The 22,615-nt window shown below is 52.9% G+C and overlaps 9 protein-coding genes across 9 annotated transcripts; 4 read left to right on the plus strand and 5 right to left on the minus strand.

The window, feature by feature from the left end:
• Positions 1-84: 84 nt before the first annotated feature.
• On the minus strand, positions 85-801 carry MRS44_004475 (uncharacterized protein; the record flags this gene model as incomplete). The annotated part of the gene is made up of 1 exon (XM_065622215.1): positions 85-801. The coding sequence occupies one exon, from the start codon at positions 799-801 to the stop codon at positions 85-87; it is 717 nt and encodes a 238-aa protein (XP_065478287.1).
• A 2,315-nt stretch (positions 802-3,116) lies between these two features.
• Positions 3,117-5,442, plus strand: MRS44_004476 (uncharacterized protein; the record flags this gene model as incomplete). The annotated part of the gene is made up of 3 exons (XM_046270652.2): positions 3,117-4,835; positions 4,887-5,372; positions 5,422-5,442. 3 exons carry the CDS (start codon positions 3,117-3,119, stop codon positions 5,440-5,442), a joined length of 2,226 nt encoding a protein of 741 aa, XP_046136394.2.
• Positions 5,443-5,591: 149 nt separating this feature from the next.
• MRS44_004477 (uncharacterized protein) lies at positions 5,592-7,394 on the minus strand (the record flags this gene model as incomplete). Its single annotated transcript, XM_046283231.1, has 3 exons — positions 5,592-5,726; positions 5,785-5,946; positions 5,997-7,394. 3 exons carry the CDS (start codon positions 7,392-7,394, stop codon positions 5,592-5,594), a joined length of 1,695 nt encoding a protein of 564 aa, XP_046136393.1.
• Positions 7,395-9,779: 2,385 nt separating this feature from the next.
• MRS44_004478 (uncharacterized protein) lies at positions 9,780-11,395 on the minus strand (the record flags this gene model as incomplete). Its single annotated transcript, XM_065622216.1, has 3 exons — positions 9,780-10,143; positions 10,209-10,762; positions 10,808-11,395. The coding sequence occupies 3 exons, from the start codon at positions 11,393-11,395 to the stop codon at positions 9,780-9,782; spliced, it is 1,506 nt and encodes a 501-aa protein (XP_065478288.1).
• Positions 11,396-11,946: 551 nt separating this feature from the next.
• MRS44_004479 (uncharacterized protein) lies at positions 11,947-14,549 on the plus strand (the record flags this gene model as incomplete). The annotated part of the gene is made up of 5 exons (XM_065622217.1): positions 11,947-12,285; positions 12,331-12,789; positions 12,858-13,065; positions 13,905-13,938; positions 13,985-14,549. 5 exons carry the CDS (start codon positions 11,947-11,949, stop codon positions 14,547-14,549), a joined length of 1,605 nt encoding a protein of 534 aa, XP_065478289.1.
• Positions 14,550-16,180: 1,631 nt separating this feature from the next.
• Positions 16,181-18,100, minus strand: MRS44_004480 (uncharacterized protein; the record flags this gene model as incomplete). Its single annotated transcript, XM_046275627.2, has 1 exon — positions 16,181-18,100. The coding sequence occupies one exon, from the start codon at positions 18,098-18,100 to the stop codon at positions 16,181-16,183; it is 1,920 nt and encodes a 639-aa protein (XP_046136389.1).
• A 414-nt stretch (positions 18,101-18,514) lies between these two features.
• Positions 18,515-19,156, plus strand: MRS44_004481 (uncharacterized protein; the record flags this gene model as incomplete). Its single annotated transcript, XM_046275626.2, has 1 exon — positions 18,515-19,156. One exon carries the CDS (start codon positions 18,515-18,517, stop codon positions 19,154-19,156), a length of 642 nt encoding a protein of 213 aa, XP_046136388.1.
• Positions 19,157-19,683: 527 nt separating this feature from the next.
• Positions 19,684-20,802, plus strand: MRS44_004482 (uncharacterized protein; the record flags this gene model as incomplete). Its single annotated transcript, XM_065622218.1, has 3 exons — positions 19,684-19,915; positions 19,965-20,643; positions 20,703-20,802. The coding sequence occupies 3 exons, from the start codon at positions 19,684-19,686 to the stop codon at positions 20,800-20,802; spliced, it is 1,011 nt and encodes a 336-aa protein (XP_065478290.1).
• A 35-nt stretch (positions 20,803-20,837) lies between these two features.
• Positions 20,838-22,563, minus strand: MRS44_004483 (uncharacterized protein; the record flags this gene model as incomplete). The annotated part of the gene is made up of 3 exons (XM_065622219.1): positions 20,838-21,006; positions 21,074-21,715; positions 21,773-22,563. The coding sequence occupies 3 exons, from the start codon at positions 22,561-22,563 to the stop codon at positions 20,838-20,840; spliced, it is 1,602 nt and encodes a 533-aa protein (XP_065478291.1).
• Positions 22,564-22,615: the final 52 nt, after the last annotated feature.

The following is a 22,615-nucleotide window of genomic DNA, read 5'->3' on the forward strand; positions in this document are numbered from 1 at the left end:
CGTACCTAACAAAGGCGCTGCTATACTGTTTCAAACAGGTTGTTCTTCCCTTCCCATTTTGTCGTCTGCTTACTTCTTCGCCTTCTATCTCCCCGAGGCCTCCAGCTCAGCCAACGCCGCCCTCCTGGTGGACGAACTGGTTCCGCCAACCCCCGTTTCGTAGACTGCTTCGGCAAGCATTCGAAGCTGCGAAGGGAATCGCGAGTCCGCGTAGTGCCAGGTGGCGCTAAACTGTTCCAACGCCATGTGCAAGTCCTGGAAGTCGGTTCCGGTCATGCCAAAGGCTTCGCACTCCCTTTGCTTCTGGGGTGTCCACCACGGCGGAAGCAAGTTCCTTCGGGATGCCGCTGTTTCGAGGTATTGCTTGAAGGCAGGTAGAGAATCGTCAAGGTCGTCGTAAATGGTGCCCTCTACGGCCTGACCGTCGTGTTGGCACTGTTCCTCCATGCGGAAGCGGAAGCTGTCGATGAGGATCCGGTAGACATCCCTCTCTGAGCGGTTGTGCAGAAAGGTGCCGTTCTGGAGACGAGTGAAGGGCGAAGAGATGCCGCTGTCTAGTCCCTTGGGTGGTGATGGGCCATAAGCGCCACTCAGCTCTTCGCCCAACAGTCCCTGTATCCAACTCGCCGCGGAGCTCTGTGAAACTCCCGGGATAGGATTTATGCTGCGGCAGGGCCCTCGATGGTTTGGCCAGTCACTTCGCTGGCACTCTTGGGAACAGTACTGGGCCGATAGACACGACCGGCAGGTCAGCAGCCTAACATCGGGCTCCCCCCTGTGACAATTGTTGCAGCCGGTCATGATTGAAGTGCTGGTGTCTAGATTCGTTCTCGGTGTTGATAAGTCACTGAATAGACATGAAAGGGAGAGGTTAAGAGGTGATGAGAAGATCAGGCTCTGGGCGGCGTTGGGTGTTGGTTGAACTCTGGGATCATCCAGAGCTGAAACGGGGCGGCAATAGCCTACCTACCCAGCAAGCCACCAGCTTACCCGGTCAGTTAATGCAGCGGGTATTCAACCGGCTTTCACCAATGCTAAGTGATATCCCTCGCAGGTGAGACAGTGATGTGCTTCTCGTCACCCGCTGGCTTGCTTCATCCCACCTTTTGAAAACGGTATCCCGCGCCGAGTCTCTCTCGACCGTCCACTTACATAGACCTCTGCGGCCTTTCTGGACCAATCCATTAAGCCATTCGCGGGGTAAACTTGTCGCCAATACTTGATTGACATTCTCTTGTTGTCTCATGCGAAGAGTTGTTGTCTCATTTGAATACCCGGCAATCTCAGTCTCAATGATACCCGGTCATGGCTGACCGACGAAGATCAGGCTTGAACATTGTGCGGTATTCCCTTTGATTCTACTCCGTCGTAGAGTGCTTTTTGAACAATGTAGTCAAAGATGATCGAAGATATAAAGATTGATTACACAGAGAAGCCGATTCTTCAACACGCAAGACCTTTAACTCTAGTTGAAAATATCTAGTCACATCTATTCCAGATTGTTTCCGCAAGCGCGGGACAGGACAAACTGCCCTGATGTAAGGATTGCGTGCATTTCATGGCTTGATCAGAGGGGCTGTTGGTACTTCTGGCGCTCTCATGTTCTCTTCTCTCCCAGACACATGTCAACCCAACTCAACCCACACCCCTCGTTCACATCAGACAACACTTTGTGAGTTCCGTTGATGAACGGAGACTACTTAAGACATTGGCATCGGGGATCCGGTGTTAATATCCTTCCCTGTCCGATGGCGGACCGAAACACTTAAAGCCACAAATTCACAATGGTGGTGACAACACATCCAATGTGATAAGTGTGTTGTAATTTGTAATTCTGACGACTCCGAGACAGGCTTCACCGCATGTGAGCCAAGTCTCACATTGTGTAAGCAACGAACCATATTCATTTAGACGCGCGTTCTGGGCGGAGTTCCCAAAGTGCAGTGACGATAGCCTCCTTGCTGCATGGCTGTCCAAAGGCGGCGCTGATGAACCAGGTTGAGGCGAGCTGAACAAAAACGATCTACATGTTGAACCATCAAAAAGCCCTCGGCTAAATCAAAAGCATTGGAAGAAGAAAACATTGCACATTGCTGGGGTCATGAATATCATCCGCTTCCCCGGCGGCTCAGCCCCATGTCATGTCTCTAGAGCATACGCCCTGCAGAATTTCAGTTGCGAAATACCATCGTCTTTGCTCGGGTGATGATCTCTCTTGACGAACCAACTAAGCAATTGGAAACCGTTGAGGCTGCTGTTATCTAGGATGAGGCCTTGTGTTTCGGTTCTCTCTGCCAGACTTGCCGTTGTCAACGTGAGCTCGATCCTTCGTTTCTTTTCTTGGACAAAGGAAATCAACACCAGTGATATCGTCTCAAAGGAAGCAACAGGTGAAGAATAATCTTCGAAATGAGTTCATTTGACGTGATTATTTGAATTAAATCGGGACTTGAAGGCCAGGTTGAACTGCTAATTGAATGTACACGCAATGAATGACCACGTGACCTGGGTTAGCTCTTCCCATCCTCAAGTGGATGCTATCACGAATCTCCTCGGCACTTCGCGGCGGCATTCTCAGCGGCACTCTATGGCAATGCTCAAGTCCAAGCTATCTACCAAGCTATCCACCAAGCTTCTTGTTCGGCTCCGGCTCATTGGGTCTTCGGAGAGGCCGCCTGATCCCACTTCTGTCCGCTAGCGCATCGGACGAGTCAGGCTCTCTTCAACCTCTGGATCGCCACAATGCCCCGGGCTCCATGATGGAGGACCACGACAGTTGAGCCCCATCGGAATGACGACGATCGATCCTGTAAGCGGCATCCACAGAGCGACCGGGTGTTTTAGACGGTCCACAGAGCTCTTTTTTACAGGCCTTGTAGCGCTTGCGACGTCACTAGCCAGGGGCTGCCAGGGTTCCTGGATGGGGACTTTGCAGAATCGAAAGGCTGCCCCAGAAAACGTCTGGTCTTTTGAACCCTTCCCCTGCAATGCGACGGAATGGGTTGCTGGTTCGTGATTCTTCTGACGTCCTTTCATTGTCTCTCCTTTCCCTTCATGTCTCGTTGACGGCGGCGGTCATGCCTGCAACTCCATCTCTTTCTAATTCTACGACGCAGATGCTCTCCTTCAGGTCATTGCTTTTCACTCTTTTACTTTTCCTCGCGCGTCCTGGCCTGGCAGCGCATGTCCAGGTCCGGGATTGCATCTCGGATTCTGGAGAGGCTCTCTCGTCGCACCCCCAGTTCACTCCCTATAGCCTCTCGGCATCCCTCGACGAACGACACAACGAGACGCGACTCCAATTGATCATCTCGGGCGAATATACGGACCTAAAGACGTGCGAACAATTCCGCCAACAGGATACCTCGATAGAGCTGAGCTTGGCTGCTCTCGGTGGAACGAGTCGATACCATGGCGAGATTCTAAACTCGACTTGCGAGTCGAGACTATGGACCGCTCAGAAGATTCAAAAGCGAACACAATACTTCAAGGTCCTTTTCCGAATCGATCACCCAGCACCTCTAGCGGCTTTCGAGCTGGAGGTGGATATCAGGGGCTCCGATGGCCTCCCAGTTGGATGCATGAATGGCTTCCTGACACCAGATATTGGCCCAACTATGCAAGGCATTTCCTTCTGGGGTCTGGTTATTATCTTTGTGCTGGTGATTCTCGCTGCTGGCTGGCGAGAGTGGTCCAATCTGGTACAACCGCTGCAAGACGAAGAAGAGGGCTCTGCTCAGAGGGCATCGAACAGGTCGCACCTCACCAGGATCGCCGATTGTCTCTCGTATATCCAATTCATCTTCTTTGCCGGAGCGCTCAGCCTCAATTATCCCGGATTTCTGCAACCGATTGTCAGCGCTGCCAGTTGGTCAACTCTGATGCTCCAACGAGGCATCGTGATACGACACTCCGTCTACTATGGCATTCACGACGGCATTCACGAGATCAATGGCACATTTGGTGGAACTTCGGGCCTCGAGCACATGATTCAGGTTATGGGTGCCCCTGTCACTATGGGCACTTGGAGCAACATCGCCACTCTAGCCGTCGTCATTCTCATCTGCTTCTTCATTCTAATCCACATCGGTCAGAGCCTCAGATGGACACGAGATTGGTTTCGACAAGCTGGGCAGTGGAGTCTGGAGGGCTATGCTCAAGACAGTCACAAGGCAACCATCTGGGTCGCGTTGCGTGTCTTTCTGAGCTACCTCTTGCTTCCTCTTACGGCATGGGCAACTTACCAGATTGACATGGCTCGCTTCTTGCCATCTTATTACACCATCTTGACAGTGGTGGTCATCTGCCTGTTGATTCTGGGATGTTGGTGGGGGTTGTCTTCACGAAGCCCCCAGAATATGGGATATCTGCTCATCGACGAACTCCACAGGCAGGAAGCTGATGAAGTACCATCACGAACCCAGGACTATTACACGTTGGCTACTTTTGGCTTTCTCGTGCTCCGCGGGTCTGTGATTGGAGGCTTGCAACACTTCGGAACAGAGCAGTTGTTTACCCTCATGGCTTGCGAAGTTGGTCAGCTTGGTCTCGCTACGTGGGCTTGGTCGGTGTCCGGCCTGCTTTCCAGGGCTACTGTGGTGACGGTCGCACGACTATGTGTCCTGCTTCTATGTGTGGGCATGGTCCCTGATCTCGTGAGCCACAAGGCCTCCAGTGCTCTCGGGTACATCATATTGATGTTTCATGCTCTTTTCATGATTGGCATGTTTCTCGTTCCCTCGGCCTACGACCTCGTCCAATTTGCCATAGCTGCGGCCAACAAGAGGAAAAGCCCTGAGCAGCCGGACAAGGACGAGGATCAGGAACGCCCTCAAGTAGGTGTACCTCTCTTGATGAAGGTTACTGTTATGCTAACTTGGTGTCAGGTGTTTGGCCTTCGACAACTCTCAAGGCGCCCCACGACTATCACCAATCTGTCCGTACGGGGCCTAGTAGTCGATCACGAGAGGAATAGCTCGCTAAGCTCGAAAGCGCCGTCAGTCTGCTCGCCTCGCGCTTCGTCTTTCGGCTCAGAGCCAGTATCACCAGAGCTACTACGTACATACTTCCGATCCCCAAGGCCCGAGAGGTCATCTTCGAGTCTCTTGGAGAGGAATCATCAGTTCAAGGCTCTGGGAAGATTAACCCCTGAGAGCATCGCTGAGAGCACAAGCGAGAGTTCCAGCTCGGGCAGCTCAGGGGGTGAAGGGGGACTGGAACCTGGAGAGGTGTCGCCAGCGTGGCAGATGGCTTCTCCATCCAATCCAAACGTTGATTACTCGTTCAGAGAGGCTGATCTTTATTATGTCAAGCCGCGACGAGTGTCATTCCGCCAAACAAGTCCTACCAGCTCTGATGACTCTGGTAGGCCGGTGAGTTTCGTGAGCAAGATCAGATTCTGGTCACGATAACAGTTTATAGAAAGCATTTGCATTTAGATAGATACCTTACAAGCGATTTAATTTTGACAACGATACAAAACCTTTGTTGCGCTATACCGTTCCACTGCAAAAACAAGCACAGCAATGTTGCTGTGCAACCACGCCCTGCACACCGATATGCCCTCGAGTGTTGAACTGCTCAACACAAATTCACAGAGGGAACCTCAAGGGACTGTTGCCCAAGTCGTCCCAGGCAGTCTGAAAGATGGCCTTCAGGTCAGAGTCCCCGAGCATCTTGCAGTCGTTCTTGTGGCCTTTCTCACGCCAACCTTGCGCCTGGCAATCCTATAAACCAATCAATATAACGATCCAACACCGCGGTATGTTGGCCCGGATGTCTCACCTTGTCGCAGTACCAGAAAAAGTGGCATTTAGCACATGCCTTGAGTGAGGTTCCCTGGCGTTGGCAGGCATGGCATGTTCTCATTCCGCCGTCGTGCTGGATCGAGAACTGCTGCACGCGGGCACTCAGCGACATCAGATCGTTCAAGGACATTGGGAATATCTATGAGTGTTGTCAGCATGTGATTTCGAGGACGGCGGCTGGGGGAATACCTTGATAAGGTCCTTCTCGCGCTCTCTAACGCGAAGCATATACTGGAGATGCTGCCCTAGGATCAAGTGCTCGGCGAGGTAACCCTTCCTGACGGGGCGCAAGATGGCGATGGCCCAGCCAACTTGGGGCTCGGGGCTGAGGGCTCTCGAGTTTTGACCTCCTGACTTGAATTCGATTGGGCACTGGTTGCGGTAGTGGTCCTGGATCCAGAACCGGACGCCTCCGGGGATGGAGCTGGTCTTGATAATCTCGGCGAGAAGGCACCAGGCCTTGCGAGTCTGTATACGGCGTCCGTCGTTGGCGAAAGTAAAGTAATCTGGACTGTTTCTGGGTGAGATAGGAAGACCTCCGAGGCGAGGAAAGACAGCTTCGTTGCTGAGGTCGGCAAAGCCGTTGAGGCAGGCCTTGCTGTCTCTCCAGAGCCAGTCCTCGAAGGCTTCCGGGTCAAGCCCTTCGGGCACGACGGCTGGGTCTACCTTGCCCATGACGGTGTTCCAGTGGGCCAGGCCCTGGAGCGTTTGCTGGCTGCTCAACGCCTTGGGGTTGTCGCCGCCCAGGAACAAGAGGCAAGCCTGATGGTGCCGCTCAAGTAAAACCATGTGTCTTGCACGCTCGTTCATCACCATGAACGAGAAGCAGGCGATGGAGTAAAGATGGATCGAGTAGTGGTCGAACGCGTCCTCCTTGGTGAGCAGGTCGGCGCATTCCCGGATGGCGCGATACCTCCTCCACACCGATTCGTCAGTGGCCTCAGACCGAGTCCCCAAGAGCTCGTACAAATACCACGATTGCTTCAGTCTCTGGTCGCTCTCTTCCAGGCGCTGCCCCTCGAGGGAGCACAGACTACAGGTGCATGTAAACTCGCGGAGTGCCGCCTGGCGTCCGGCCCTTTCCCGGAGCCTGTTGAGGTAGCAGATGGTGATCTCTTCGCCCTCTGCTATGTCCCTGAGAGAGTGGAGGGTGAGCTTCCCCAAGATTGCGTTCCAGGAGTCGTGGGCGTTGTTCAGACAGGCGTGATTAACACGCGAGGCTATCAAGTAAAGACCGTGGATGTCTTCGGCGGGTCCCTTCAGGCAGTTGCTACAAAAGACGCCCCAGGCTGGATCTTCGGACTTGAACATGTCCAGGCGGGTCAAGTCGAAGTAGGCCGTCTTTTGGGCTGGCGTGAGGTTGTTGACCTGGCGGATGACCTCGGCCTTGACGTTTTGGATCTCTAAAATGACGGGACTCGTGAAGACGGGGGCTTCGGCCAGGATTCGAGTGCCTTTAGGGATAGGTTTGGTTGCGATGAGGCCCTTTCCCTTGCCAGGAACGTCTCGGATGGCGTACATCGGGGTGTCGACTTTCTGGTCGGTGTCCGAATTCTGTTTGGTAGCCATCTTTTCGTCGGTGGCCATGATGAAGAGACCTTGACAGGGAAAATATTTGAGAGGGAGAAGGGGGGAGATGATAAAGGTGTGGTCGACCGTGGGTCAAATGAGCACTGCTCTCGCACTTCTGCAGGTGGCCGGCAATGGCCAAATCGTTGCCCTCAAGATATTGTATGCAGGAGGCAGCCTGCATACTAAGGCTGTTTGTTCAATATCGTTTGGTAGCGTAGACGGGATGCAACGACCCGCCCAGAGGGTAAACCAGCAGGATACCAAGCATATCAGCATCAACCCTGGGCTGATCACATATAATTTAGGCAGTGAAAGTTTGTTTGACTAGTAATTGGCACTGTAATCACGGCAGGGTCACCGGCAGGGGGCAATAGGCCACATGTTGGACAGTGTTGACTAGTCTGGTCAAACCGTTCAGTCGTGTGCAAGCAACTCGGGTGGCAACAGGATGGTGCCCGATCAGTCGCCTATGATAAGCAATCTTGGAAATAGGCTGACGGTAACATGTACTCTATACTTGTCTGTTCCAAGTTTCCCGTGCTCTTGCGTATTTCAGTGCAACCAAGCTCACAGTTGCGCGTTGATGTTTCCCCCATCAACACCCAGAGGCAAGCATCCCAGACAACCACTCCATACTTTGGGAGGTTTACTCAGGCGACGTGTGTGATTTCGCTTGTGAGGAAACATTTGGATATGAGCAATTACTGTATCTATCAAGAAGTTGCCAAAACAACAACGACAGGTTGATGCGTTGTCTTCGTGTTGTGTCGGTACATGCAAACTTGGTCACTCTGCTCCCAAATCTGCTCGCAAAGACATAAAGATAGGTGACAGCCATTCTCTATAAAACAAAGCAAACTCCGACCCGGTTCTAGCTGTCGCCGTCATCAATGTTGAGCATACTCTATATATCAGATCAACCACAACATCCCTATATACTAGAACTTGACGAACCCAGAGCGCATCGCGCCTCTGACAGCCTTTCCCCGTCATAGAGACCTCCCCGATCCCTAAGCCCTGTTGGATCCGAGATTGGCCATCTTCCTCCCGTCTAGACAGATGACGACATCATCATCCCTGTGTAGAAATCCCGTCACTCGAGCAGTGAGCCGCACATCTGCAGCCTGGGTGATGAAGCACCGAGCTGGTCCGAAGTCGTTCAGGACATCATGGGTCTCTGGTCCATTGGAACTACCCATCTCCGTACTGCTTTTATAATCTCGAGTCACGAGTCAATTCCGTTCACTGGTTGTGGACGAAACAAGTCCATGCCCGCCCTCGCCGAGGCGAGGCAATCTATTCATGGACCCTCGGGGTCAACGAAGACGTCGTCGACTACCCAGTAGGGCATTATGGACATATAGCCCCTCCGATACTTCCTCAGACAGAGACTGTCATCTCACAATACGATATCCGCAGAGACAGGAGTTGCCGACACCCTTCGGCCATTCCAACTGTTCACTCCACCTGCGTCCTCGCTGGCAGCTCAGGATCGTTAAGCAAAACGCCCCTGTTGGAGATATATATACCAGTTATCAGAGGGGTGAGCGCCCTATGCCAAGCCAGTTCCCAAAGGCGCCTCTGAATGCCCATTTGTCTGTGGTGATGGGTCACGAAAGGGATCCATCCTTCCCTGGCTCGGGTGTTGTTTGAGGGCGACAACCTGATCGAGGATCTCGAGAAAGGGAGGAAGAAATGTTTCAAGTTTGTTGAAATGCAACAGTTCAACCTAGAAGACCAGGCCACACCCCAGTCATGAGATGTTGGCCATGGGGATTGCCGCTACCGTCAACGGCATCTTTGAGAACATGTTCAAATCACCAGACGAGGGGCGCCACATCGAATGCTGCTCTGCTCCCTTCTAGCTATATAATTCATACTTGCACATTGAGGCGAAAAGAGAACTCGCCCGCTTCCTAGGACATCGAACATCGCATCGACGAGGGAGTTTTGGGATACGACCAAGCCCTGTGACTAACTTTCATCGCCTACATCCTGCCGACTACCTGTTATTGCCAGGCTTCGGCGCTTCCACCATGTGCCGAGTCGTCCCATCATGGCAACGCCGCCTTCGGGGATCAAGAATCGATTCAATTATATATTTATATATCACCTACGCAATTTCCTCTCAAATGACGAGTACGCACAATATGCTCGCTTACCCTATCCCACGAAGGTTTCCGAAAAAAAAAAAAAAAAAAGAACCTCCAGTGCCCTTTACCCCATCCTACGAAGACTTTCGAGGGCTAAAATAGTGTCAGGAAAGGTCATCAGTTTTTACTCCCGCAACCTAATGGTTTTGATTACACCTCTACACAAATATTACTGACAATGTCCTCTTTGCTTGTCTGCGAGCGAATGGAGCCATGTGCCTCAAGTCCCTGCACCTTCAACATATCTCTATGTCTCTGTGCCGCCGAGCTCACTTCGTGTCGGTTCGCTACTGTGAGGTCTAATGCCTCCTTCCTCTCTCCTAGATTGGCCCTGAGTGAAGTGGCTGTCCTCCGACTTGGTGCCCTCATGTGATGTCCTTGCTTCATTGCTTCCAACTCCAAGTAGGCTCATGTCGTCTTCCTTCATTTCACTCGTTGATGGCCCGCCTTCATTCCAAAGACTCTCGTGGTATTGTCGTTCAACAACACTGGCCCCGTTCTCAAAATCCTCGGGTTCACTTTGAGATGAGTTTCTTCCGTCTGGTCCAGTACCGGTGTCTGACGTCTTTGCTTCGCTCGATCCGCTTGGAGACTCTGTATCGACTGGAGAGCTATTGATATGTTAATAAGCTTGTTCGTGTCATTTCCAGTATCAATCCCCGCATAAATGACTTACCAAGGCATGGGTGGCAGCTCATACTGACGCCTGTACACTTGTGCAAAGACGGGCTCAGTATCAGGGACTGGCAAAGCGTACTCAATCAGACCAGCCCTGCGGATACGCCTAGGCGATGTGAATGGAAGCAGCAGGTATCCGCTAGAAGGATCCGGCCACCGCGTCACCAACCAGCCATTGAAGACAGCATCTTGGGAGCGATGCGGTTCCGGCACCCACTGCGAAAACTCATTGGGACATCCTCCCCACCAGTTGTAACGTGGACTGACAGGGATGGGGCGTGTCTTCCAAAACTCTTTATAAATGAAGTTCGGGCGGTTGGCGCAGGTGGAGTTGTTGAAGTCGATCAATATTACCCGGGGAGTGTGGGAATCAACTCCCTCGCTGGTAACAGGGTCTGCGATCATGGCGTTTCTGGGCGAGAAGTCTCGGTGGATGACGCCGTGAAACTTCAAATTCGTCTCAGCTTCGGCAGCTTTGGCAAACATTTCGGGTCTTTGTTCCGGAAGCACGGTATGGAACCCCAAGGCCTTTCCGTCTCTCTCCATGATGGTCTAGAGGTCAGTCCCCTTGATACACTCCATGAGCACCAAGCGCACTGGTCGCAACACCGGAGGAGTGCCTGTCAAAGGCATGTCGAAAGTCCAGGCGCCATAGTATTTGGGAGAGAAGCGGCCATCCGCCCCATCGGCCTTGAGGTCTTCGAATGCAGCCGCCTCTCGAGAATAGTCTTGGTCTGCTCTGTACGTTACGTCGACGGGGGTGCCAAAGTCTGGGTCCGAGAAGGAGTAGTAAAGGGGATCGTAGATCTTCGCGACATATACGTTGCTCAAATCGTGGCCTACTTGGCAGCGTACGACCTGTGCACCACGGCCGTCCTTGCAAGCGATGCAACCAACGATCTTCAGCATTTGCTCTTCTATGACGTCTAGGTGCGGTGCGGTTTCGACGACAGGATTGCGCAGGCACCATTCACTCTGTGGGAATTTGGCGACCTCTTCCTGTGGTGCTTCTTGGCGCTCCAACCCTCTGGTATATCCAGTCAATCCAAATGGAGGTGGAGGGACATGAGGTCGGATGGTGAGGGTGAGGCCGTTGTGGTAGGGGAAATCTGGGCGTCGCGGATCGGGTGGCGGCACCCATGAGTCCAGCAGCCAGTCCGCTATTTCAAGATCGTCGGGTAGCATTTTGAGACCTGCAAAATAGGATGTCGTATCATGGAAGTAATCAGTCTGGCCGCGAGGGAAGTCCCAGTTGTGTTGTGCAAGATGAGGTTGAGGTGCGCCGCTGCCTCAGGCACCTGGGGGGACCTGGCAAACAACCAGCTTGCGTTTGATACAATTTCTGAGCCGCTTCAGACTCTGTGCTACCGGCTTAAAATTAGTAGCAGATGGTGAACCTCCTTTGTGGGATTAAGTTGTCCTCGAACACAGACCTCTCTGATTGGTTGCTGTCCGAGTAGACGAACTGCTTCATCGAGAGGGACTCAGATGGTAAAATATGTCGACTCCAAATGCAAGCCCAGCTACCTCGCTGATTCCATCCTGGAGATTTCTCTAGAACTTCACGATATGGCTGGTGGAGTGGAGTTCGGCGTGCGTTTGCAGGCAGTGAATCACTGCGTCTAAGGACCTCGGACCAAGATCCAAAGTCGTCCCGTACCAATCTTGTCCTCTAAACCTTTCCCTTTCCCTTCCTCGTCCAATTCCTATCCCCAAATCATCATAAGCATGCGAAGATGCCTGCCATAACTATTCTCGCATCATTTGATGAACCTATACCAATAAGGACCGAACCCATCGCGAAGAATCATGATGCTCACGTTTCCGGCCCATCAACCCTGACATCAGAAGCTCCCATGCTCGGACTACGACTACATGATTTCTTTGCCCCTCTATCTACCAGCTTGATCCGTGGTCATCTGAAGGACTCCTATTTGGCTACCTGGGAGGAAACAAGAACTCTGCGCCTCGAAGCCGATGCCAGTGATGCGGCCTCCCCTCAGCTAATTAATCCCGTCGACCTTGCCCTGGCCGCCTATCACCCCAAGGAGATATTCCATCTCAACCAAGAGCACGTCAAGAGTTCCATCAGCGCTTCAGCCAGAGCGGACAAGAGCTAGCACCGACGTCTACCTGGCGGCGCCTCTGCTCGGTTCGCCACCCTCGACTACAAGAGACCTGGCATCATCCGCCTCAACGAGTTCACCGAGGCTTGCTGCACGCCGGATGACTTCCATGGGCGCATCGCAGGCTTGAATGGTGATCCTACAGCCTTCCACGGCTACGCAGAGATCCTGATGAAGCAGGCGGTCAACTACACCTACCAATACAAGTCCAAATACGTCGCCTTCTTCGATTGGGACACGCTCCTTCTCATCTACCTCGAAAACGCCGAGAATCATAACGGTGGAAGCTGGTGCCACATTGATATCGTGACGAACCGGCGCCAAATGAGGCGGGCTCTCCTTGGCTTTCTCGAGGCGGCGTACCAATCCTATGGAGGGAGAAGCCGCAGCAGGGGCCCGGTATACCCAATCCCACAGATCCCCTTGACGCAGCCCAGCCGACATAGTGGCCGGGTAAGATGAGGAGCGGGGACCGTACTTTTGGTATCGCCCTTGGCCGTACTCCGTATCTGGCTCAAGAGTGTGTGCTTGCAGGCTTCATCTGCGCCCTTTCAATACGCATGTGGGCGGTTCTGACCACTCACATCCTCGCCCTCATCCTCATCCTCATCCTCATCCTAACCCATCCTAATCCTTTGACTATTATCATGTTCGTCTTTTCATTCAATCTTCGGTATTCTCCTCCCCGCGATCTCTTCCCTCTTTCGAGCCAACATTCACCATGGCTGTGTAAGTTAACCAGTTTTCTTAACAATGAAACACCCGTGTCTGATTCTGCCATGCTGACCTGTATAGAATAAAATGAGGATTCTGGTTTAATGATGCGGTTTCTCTTGATCATAGACATGGGTTTCAGGGTGGAATACAGTCAATATCAAGGCGCAGTGTTCGTCTGTAGAGCAGTATTCTCCAGGCGTTCAGGGTCCAAAAATTCCGGTAATGGTCGAATCGCGGCAGGGGCAGTGAGGTGAAGGTGATGGTGAATGGTGGAAGGGGTATAAGAGCGATGTAGAGGCGGTACACACACGAAATTGCTAGTAGAAGGGCTTGGCACTGAAAGTTCGTTGATCAAGGAGAGTTTGTCAAACCACTTAAAACGTGCTGGTCGCTCAACTTTCGTGAATCCTCTCGAGCCGGATGGTCTGGGTCGGCGGTCCTTTCGTTGACTTGCCCCGCCGCAACCCTAGCATCTTGAAGCCAGCACCAAATTTCCTCACTCTGTAACAGAAGTCGAGGTTGGTGGACAAAGGGGGGTTCTTGCAACAAGGTTGAGGGACGGCCAATCGTTCCTCCGCCATGACTTGCTGCCTAAAGGCCGTCAAGATTGCCTCATCGGCCCGGGCCTAGCGTCCAAGTTCAAGGTGGTGAAATGATTCAGACAAGCTTTTATGGGAGAGTTTTCCTGAATCGAGCAAGAAACAGCCTCGGAGGGGGTTCGTCTGATTTTGGCATCGTGATCCCACGCATCAAATTCCTCAAAATTTGTGGCAAAGGCCAAGTCTGCAGGGCCCAAAGCTAAAGCTGACACTTCATTTTACCTCAACCCTACTCCTTTACACTTTACAAAGACGAGAAACAGGAGTCTCGATCAATTCAAGATAAGTAAGCAAAACAGGGGTGTATTTAGTCACGTAATTGACATTTTCAGGTCTCATCCCAGACGGCATCAGAACATCAAGATGGCCCCCACAGGCAAGAGCCTGCACTTCTCCAACCAGTTCGTCATCAGCTGTGGTACCGTGTCGCTAGATGTGGAGAGGTCAAAAGTGCTCCTTATCCGCTGGCGGCGAACAGGCGAATACTTGCTCCCCAAGGGCCGCAAAGACATAGGTGAACCCCTTGAAGAGACGGCCCTGCGAGAAACCTTTGAGGAGACGGGAATACGAGTCCAACTGCTTCCCATGGACATCGACACCCTGGCCACCTTGCCGTCCTCCATGAAGGCTGAGGGCCGCCCGAAAGCAGTCACTGAACCTATTGCCGTTTCCCAACGCACTACACAGAAGGGGATTCTCAAGATCATCTTTTGGTATGTTGCTGCGGCAGACTCTACCACTGTTCCAGAGGAGGGAACACAGCAGGAAAATGAGGATTTTGATACCGTCTGGGCCGACTTTGACAATGTCGCCTCCACCTTGTCATTTGATGATGATCGAAGCATTGCTCAAGAAGCCATCGCTGTGGTCCGCAGAGGAGTGGTTCCAGCTTCTTGATGGGCAGGTCCAAACATCTCCCGTCAGAATGGCATTCCCATTCAAGAAGCCAGAAAATCCTCAAAGCGTTGGTCAGTAAGGTCTGCAAAACCTTGGCAGCGAGTCGGAAGATCCCCACCGTGTTCATGCAGCCTTTATGGGTGCTGCTGACGTCGCACAACTCTCTTGGCAGGCAGCCAGTGACACAGACTGGGATTCGGGCGGTCTTGACTGTGCGCGGAGGTTCTAGAGAATGATTTCAGCCTCAAGATGATTGACTAGCGTCTCTTCTGTAGCATTGAACTCAGACAAATGAACACAAGCTGCTCATCCGCTGGTCTCGGTGAATGTCTGTAGCTTCCTGGGCGACTTGAGCCCACCTATGTGCCAAGTACGATTTGTCTAGAAGGAATGGAGGCGCATGTATGCATCCAGACTTCCCATTACAGGACCCAGTCTCTTGCCTGGGCGCTTCACTCGTGGGTCAGAAACAGATGGCAGTAATGCCTGTTTTCACGGCCGTAACTTAACTCTCCAGATGAGGGGGGCTGTTTTCGTCGAGAATGCGCAGGCCTTGCATGAAGGAGCGTCTCCTGGTCCAAGAGACGGCGGCCATGGTCTTAATGGTAGCAGTAGCAGTATCTAACGACTTGAGCAAAGAGAAATCCCATGCTATCAAGTGCTTGAGCAAGATGCCATGCTGGGATGATGGCTCCGACTGCAACTCTTGAGTGACAGAATGGTGGAAGGGGGTGCGGGGACCGACTTCAGGGGTTGGCAAACCAAGTTCCACAGACACGGTGAACTTGTAGGAGAAAACATAACTGCTCCAAGCTTTTCTAGGCTCACTCACTCATCGTCAAGGGACTGATTATATGGGGCTTGGGGGATAAAACCCAGGAAATGGATTCAAGATCGGCGTCGGCACAGCCGGCCACTTCTGCTGGCACGATCCTACATGTCACGCATGGACAGAACTAGAGCAAAACCCAATCTTCTCTCTCTTCTTAATAATTCTACTAGATTTTCGATGCGTCGCGGTGGAGTATGGTCAAGATCAAGGCTTGGAGTTCATATAGGGGGCAATCACATTCTTGTGTAACCATGAGAGTTCAGAAACACAACTCACCAAGAACAGCACAACCAAGACCCTTTATACGATAAAAACCCCATTTCACTCTTCTATAGCCATGTCCAACTCCGTTATCTCTCCAACCAAGCCAACCGGGTTGATTAGTCACCAACCCCTAAACGCCTCCCGGCGCTTCATCACTGCCAGACACCCGACAGAGCCTCTACCCTTATATATCACTTCCCCGGATCCCATTTTCAACAGACAGACATCCGAATGGCGTAACTGTGACGACTGTTCAGCAGGTCCTGACGAGGAACGCACTTCGGGATGGCCGGTATACCGGGGACGGCGACGTGTGCTGACATAAGGTGGGCATGTCGGTGTATATGGGCCTGGAGTTCGAAAAAGGTTGTGCTAGAAGATGTCTGTCCCTTACGCGCTTCTTTTTTTGCTGATATAGGTTTTGTAATTTTTGCAATTTTCTATGACTGTGTTTGGGCGAGTGGTGTTGTGTTGGTGAGTTGGCGGTTGATCACAAATGAAGCTATTCGCAAAAGGACGGGCAGCCAAAAACCAGTCAAGACCCAACTTGCTCAAAGTTAAACACATCCTGCCACTCATACGTATAATCAAAATCCCATCCAGAACTCCAATTCTCCGTCAGCTCACATGAGGGCTGGAGGTCGGTCGGAAGATGCATGTTGAACACGTTGGTCTCGAACTCGATGACATTTTGGGGGAGAGCAGGTGCAGGCTTCTCGACCCGCGAGATGCGCATCCTTCCAAAGTAAGGAATCGTTACCTCAAAGTTCTCAGGTCCAAAGAAGGTCCCGTGTCGCGCCGCATGTAGATTCTCCAGCACTTCGGCAGCTTGAGTCGCTACCGCGCAGTCTAGCACAGAGGTCATATCTCTCATGCTTTTGGCCAGCTCCATGATCAGTTTCCATAGCCGCTCCTCTTCCTCAGCCGAACGGGAGGAACTCTTGGATATCAGATCCGCAGCGAGGATGGCAGCTCCGCTGAAGGCCATAAAGTCGACAAAGTCGCAGCTCATGGGCGCAGTCCCGAGGACTCGCATGTTCAGGTAGGCTCGCACCATTCCTTCGGCAGACTCAAAGGCGGTGGTTCGGCTGTAGTCGTATCGCTTATCCCGAGCTGTCATGCGCACATAAGGCAAGTGCAGCAGCTTGTTGGTTGTATAGTAGAAGAGGATGATGGCACGACGTGTAAAGTCTATGCCATAGTACCCGGTTATATCAGCCTCAGTGGGTTCCCACCACTCGGTCGGTATCATCTCCTTGAGCTGGTCCATCTCCTCTATGATCCGAGCCGTGCTTGAATATGACGACTCGAGCTGGTGACAATTTCGATCGGTGATGTGGCCCGAAATTATACCCACCTTTCGAAGGATCTTCCGCTCCAGGGCATCATTTTCGTCAACTCGGTCGAGGCGGATGAAGTGCTCTGGAACAGCATAAGGCAGCCCCAGGAACAGTGATAGATGTCGATCCTGTACCCAGAGAGCATTCCATATCTCCTTTTTTCGTCCATTTGGGACGAACCCGTGCAGGCCCAGTATCATGGCGTTGTTCAAGGCGGTCCTAGTACTCTTCCAGGCACTGCAGGGACGTCCCATGAAGATGAAGAGTTCGTATTGGAGCGTGAGCGCCTCAATAAACTCCAGACTGCAGACAGGAGACGAGTGTGTTTGCAGCAGCTCCTCCACCTCTTTAAGGTAGTAGTCAATGATCTTGGGTGCCTTCCAAGGCAGACTCAAAGGTGTGTCCTTGTTGAAGTCTTTGGGCAGCTCCTGGAGGCAAAGGCTGAGCCAGACCAGAGCTCTTGCGACGACGCCTGGGTTTGAGGATATGACGGATTGCTGAATAAACCTCACGGCCATCGGCACAGAGTCTGGGAAACACCGTTCACCAGTATCCGTAGGCGTGAATGCCAGGGGCCAAATGGCCCAGAATTGCTGCGTATACTCAAAAATGCTGACCAGTACCGGGGCGCAGGGCAAGTAAATCATTGAAGAACGATTAGGAAAAGGGTCCCTAGGCCGGGGCCGCAACTCGGCTTCAAAACTGGGCTGGGTAGGCAAAGTCTCTCTAAGATTCTTCATAAGCGGTGCGTTTTCGAGGACAACACTGGCATCCAAGTCTTGATCACTGGAAGTGCTCCTCGACGAGACGGACTCGCCAACAACATGGGTAAAGATGGCGCCGAGGGATGTATCTGGCGGTAGACCGAGTCTCTGGCATTCTCGTAGACGAAGGATCTCAACAGCGCCCTCATTCGATTGCACATAGTCGGGCGAGAGACTCGATGTGCTGGGCGAGGTGCTCGATGGCGCTTGCTGGGGTCTGCACGGCGCCTTGTGGGCTTTGCACTGTCGACATCTGTCTGAGCCCTCGGGGAAGATGCATCGAACTTTTCGGCGTCTGCATTCGGTGCAGCTCTTGGTGCCTAGTCTCATCCGCTTAGGTTGAGACTGCATGATTCGTGTGTAAGTCTGTCCTTCGGGGAAAGTTGCTAGGGGTTGTTGGTTTCAAGATGGAATTATGCACTCAGCTCGGTCGAATTCGGTCGAGTCGGCCGAATCCTTACCTTCCCTTCCCACCCTGCGGACCTGGGTCCATTAAGTAGCACAACACCAACAATCAGGCAGGCGCAAGTGGATTAATCAGTTCGGACAAACTGAGACCATTTCATTTCGAGATTTATAATTAGGGATTGATAATCAGGTTACAGTTCGTGTTGAAAGAGGAAGAGAATCGAGTATATAGTAGGCAGAGTAGACGTGGTGGTGAGTCGAATCCAGCATCAGATCAACAACACTCAACACAATAACAACTTTACCACTCTCAAAACATCTTTCAAAACTCCAATATTCATTAAGCAATCCTACAAAATGTCTTCCCAGTCCGAGCAGCTTACCGCCATCGCCCAGTCCTTCAAGGGCGTGCCCGGCTCCGAGCCCATCACTGCCGCCATCGAAGACTTTGTTCAGTTCTTCAAGCCCCAGAATGCTGTCCAAGTTGGCGACAAGTTCCCCTCGTTCCGCCTGAGTGATGCCACCGGCAAGGAGGTGTCGAGCGACGACCTGCTCGCCAATGGCCCTCTTCTCATCACCTTCTACCGCGGCGAGTGGTGCCCCTACTGCAACATCGCCCTCCAGCACCTGCAGCGTCACCTCGACGAGTACAAGGCCCGTGGTGTTACTCTCGTCGCTCTGACTCCCGAGCTGCCCGACTACAGCTTGACCACGGCCGAGAAGAACGAGATCAAGTTCCCCGTCCTCACAGACCGCAACAACGAAGTCGCCAAGAAGCTCGGCATCGTCTTTGACCAAGTTTCCGCCAAGGACCTCTTCAAGCAGGTTGGCGTCGACCTTACCAAGCGCAACGGCCTCGACAACTTTGAGGTGCCCATCCCTGCCACTCTGCTCGTTGACGGTTCTGGTGTCGTTCGCAACGTCTACATCGATCCCGACTACCGAAACAGAATGGAACCCAAGGTTGCTCTGGAGTGGATCGACGCTCTTAAGAACTAGGCATCTTTGTAATAGCGGCCATGCCATTCTTGGACGCCGTTGGATTTGCATGGATTTAAACAGCCCAGGCTTTGGGACGCTTGGGGGGCTCAATGACAATGATATAGACCCCAAACAGAACAAGTACATTGATTATCACACAGAAATAGACTTCAATTCCTACAATCACCGTGCCTTGCCCCCAGTGTACACTCCAAGTTCTCACAAGTCGGCCCAACTTACACACAGCTCCAATGATCACTTTCTATGAGCAATTCATCTCTGATCACTCACATTAACTTTCTCGTGGCCATGACTGAACTCGCCCATATCAGCTCAACTAAACTTGAAATGCTTACCCCTCTAAAAGAAGAAATGGGAGGCTTGTTTTCGCAACTTCATTTATGTAAACCCAGGTCGCCGACTCTCTGGCTCCGTAAAGTGGGTCTTCCCGTCCGGTCCGAGAACGACATCATCACCACCAAGACCATCCCACCATCTCCCTCCACCACGACAATCCCCCAACCTCCAATGCGTCATCTACCACAATGAACGCGCCCCGGAATCTGCTATTGCGCAGCCTGCGCGCTTCAAGGCCCATCCCTCGTTGTCCGAGACTGGCCTCCGCCCCGCCGAAAAGACCCTTCACATCATCCACCTTTCGTCGCAATACCAGGAAGCAGCCCGACGCCGATGACCCGGAGTTTGTGTCGATTCTCGATGGACCGCCGCAGATTGTTCGTGCAGGGAAGCGTCATGGACCTGGCCTCATCATCCTCGGTGCGTCAATTCACGTCTACATACGAGCGGAGAGCTAACCTCTGCGCAGCCATCATCCCCATCACGGCCTTCATTCTCGGCTCATGGCAGGTCCAGCGTCTAGGCTGGAAGACGGAGCTCATCGCAAAGTTCGAAGACCGCCTCGTCCGAGATCCCCTCCCCCTCCCTCCCACCATCGACCCCTCGGCCGTCCACGAGTTCGACTACCGCCGTGTCACAGCAACAGGCCGCTTCCGACACGACCAAGAGATGCTCATCGGACCGCGCATGCGAGACGGTACTGACGGATACATGGTCATTACGCCGCTTGAGCGTGAGGACGCCACGACTATTCTTATAAACCGTGGGTGGATCGACAAGAAGCACAGAGATCAGAGGACGAGGCCGGATGGCCTGCCCAAGGGCGAGGTCACCGTGGAGGGATTGCTCAGAGAGCCGTGGAAGAAGAACATGTTTACGCCTGACAATCAGCCCGAGAGGGGCTTGTTTTATTTCCCTGATGTCAAGCAGATGGCCGAGTTGACGGGAAGCCAGCCCGTCTGGGTTGAGGCCACTATGGGTATGCATAACCTCCGCTTCATCCTTGCCATCTCGTCCAGTTCATCTTTGCTAACAACAGCAGAACCCGAGTTCATGCAGATGGTCGACTATGAGGCTCGCGGCATTCCCTATGGTCGAGCTGCAGAGGTCAACCTGCGGAATAACCACGCCCAGTACATCTTCACATGGTATGTCACCTCTCTCATCCCCACGCCATCCTCTCGGGTTTCTAATGCCTCGACTTCAGGTACGGTCTCTGTGCCGCAACCTCCATCATGCTGTGGATGGTCGTCAAGAAGCCCTCAAACGAGATTGTTCGTCGGGTAGCCCGCTCAAAGGGCCTGTAAAATGTAAATCTCACTCATCCATACCCATGTAAGACTCATGTATACTCTGCCACCTCTCCCTCGCCGTCTTCCTCCCGCGGACGCTTGGCACGTCGCTGTTTGGCGGGCTGCGGGACAGGCATTCTCAGCTCTTGCATCAGTTCTCTCGGGAGGTGCCTCTGCGCGAGAGAAAACATGGAGGAACGCGGTCCTATCTGGCGTTGCCTGTACCATATTAGAATTTCTGGCTAGAACAAAAAAGGAGCTGATACCCAATGAAACATCAACGTACCTTTTCATGAGCGTAAAAACGTCGCTCTCCTCGATGGTCTTGCGCTTCGCGTGGTCTGCGTAGGCGCCAAGATCATCACCCAGTTGCTCAAAGAACCACTCAGATGCTTGGATGAGAGCGTCCAGCGTCTCTGCAGAGAGACGCTGGTTGCTTAGACCCGATGACTGGAGAGCTGTCTGGGCCACCCTCTTGACAAACGCAGGAGGCAGTGGTGGATACTCAATGCCATGCTGTGATATCCGCTTCTGCTTCTTTCTCGCCTTCAAACCACGCGGAAGTCTGTCATCGGCTTGTGCTCGGTGTACTGTAGCAGTTACCGTGGGCTCTGCTATGGGCTCTGGTCCCTCATCCAGTGAGCTGTGGTCGTCAACACCGCCAGCATCGTAGTCCCATCCACCCATGTCGAAGCCTCCCCCTACATCCGAGTCAGAGTCACCGAGCACCACATCGGCTTGACGCTCCTGAGCATCTTCACCCATGGCCTCGGCAACAGAATGATCGACGATAGGTGATGTCTGCGGGACATTGACAGCTGGGTCAGACAGCATAAATGTTGTCTGCTCTCCTACACCGGGAGGGATCTCAAAGTTGAAATCGCTCTCTCGGCCAACAGTCATCCGCCGCGACTGATCAGCTTCGAATCTGTACTCGTCGTTAGGATACGCCAGTTCGCAAAACGCAGGCCAACACTCGACTTACTGGTCTAGAGAAAGGTCATCTGCGCCCGCTCTTGCTTGCAGGTCCTCCAGCAGGCCTGGGAAGAAATCCGACTGTTGACCAATATCCTCCGTGCCTTCTTCCTCGTTAAAATAGTCGCTCATGCGCATGCTTCCAAAGCTTCCACGGGATAGCCTTGATGCCGCCTGCTCGCTAATAGCTCGCCGCGGCATCTCGATCGACTGCATCGTAAAGTTGTCTTCCTCGAGTTGCGACAACCGCGGAGGCCGCAGATCGGAGCTTGTACTAGAAGCATCCTCATCATCAAACGGCAAAGATAGCCGTGGTCTGTCAATCGGTAGGTCGTCTTCATCGTCATCTTCGTAAATGTTGCTTTCTTCTTGCTGCACGGGCGATATGCTCGACTTGTCATCCGGTGACGAAGACGAGGACGTCTGAATGGGCTTGCTTGTTGGCGCCAGGACTCGGCCGAGGGTCCGCAGAATGTCCAGGGGCGTCTCACGCTGCTGCATCAAACTGCGCCGTCGGTTCTTTCCAGGCGTGAATATGGCTGTTCGGCGCTGGTCGAGCGCTCGACGAGCGGCTTTGGCATGGGGAGTTGGCGCATTGGATCGGCCAATAGAACCGGGAGTGCCACGGCGGATAGAGGCTCGGAGGTCGCGGGCTCCGGTACGATCGAGAGGGGTGTGTATCGAAGCGCGGCCCGAGTGCGGTTCGGCGCTGAAGGCGCGGCGGTTTGGAGTTCGTGAGGGAGTTCGGGACGGGGTTTGTGAAGCAGCCTTGATAGGCGACCCGATGGGGCTTGAGTCCATGACGTTTTGTTTAGAGGTTGCGCATCGATAGTTGAGGGTGAAATGGCGGCGC

Source organism: Fusarium solani (genome assembly GCF_023522795.1).
Source record: "Fusarium solani strain SB1 chromosome Unknown bctg00000002, whole genome shotgun sequence".
Lineage (NCBI taxonomy): Eukaryota > Fungi > Ascomycota > Sordariomycetes > Hypocreales > Nectriaceae > Fusarium > Fusarium solani.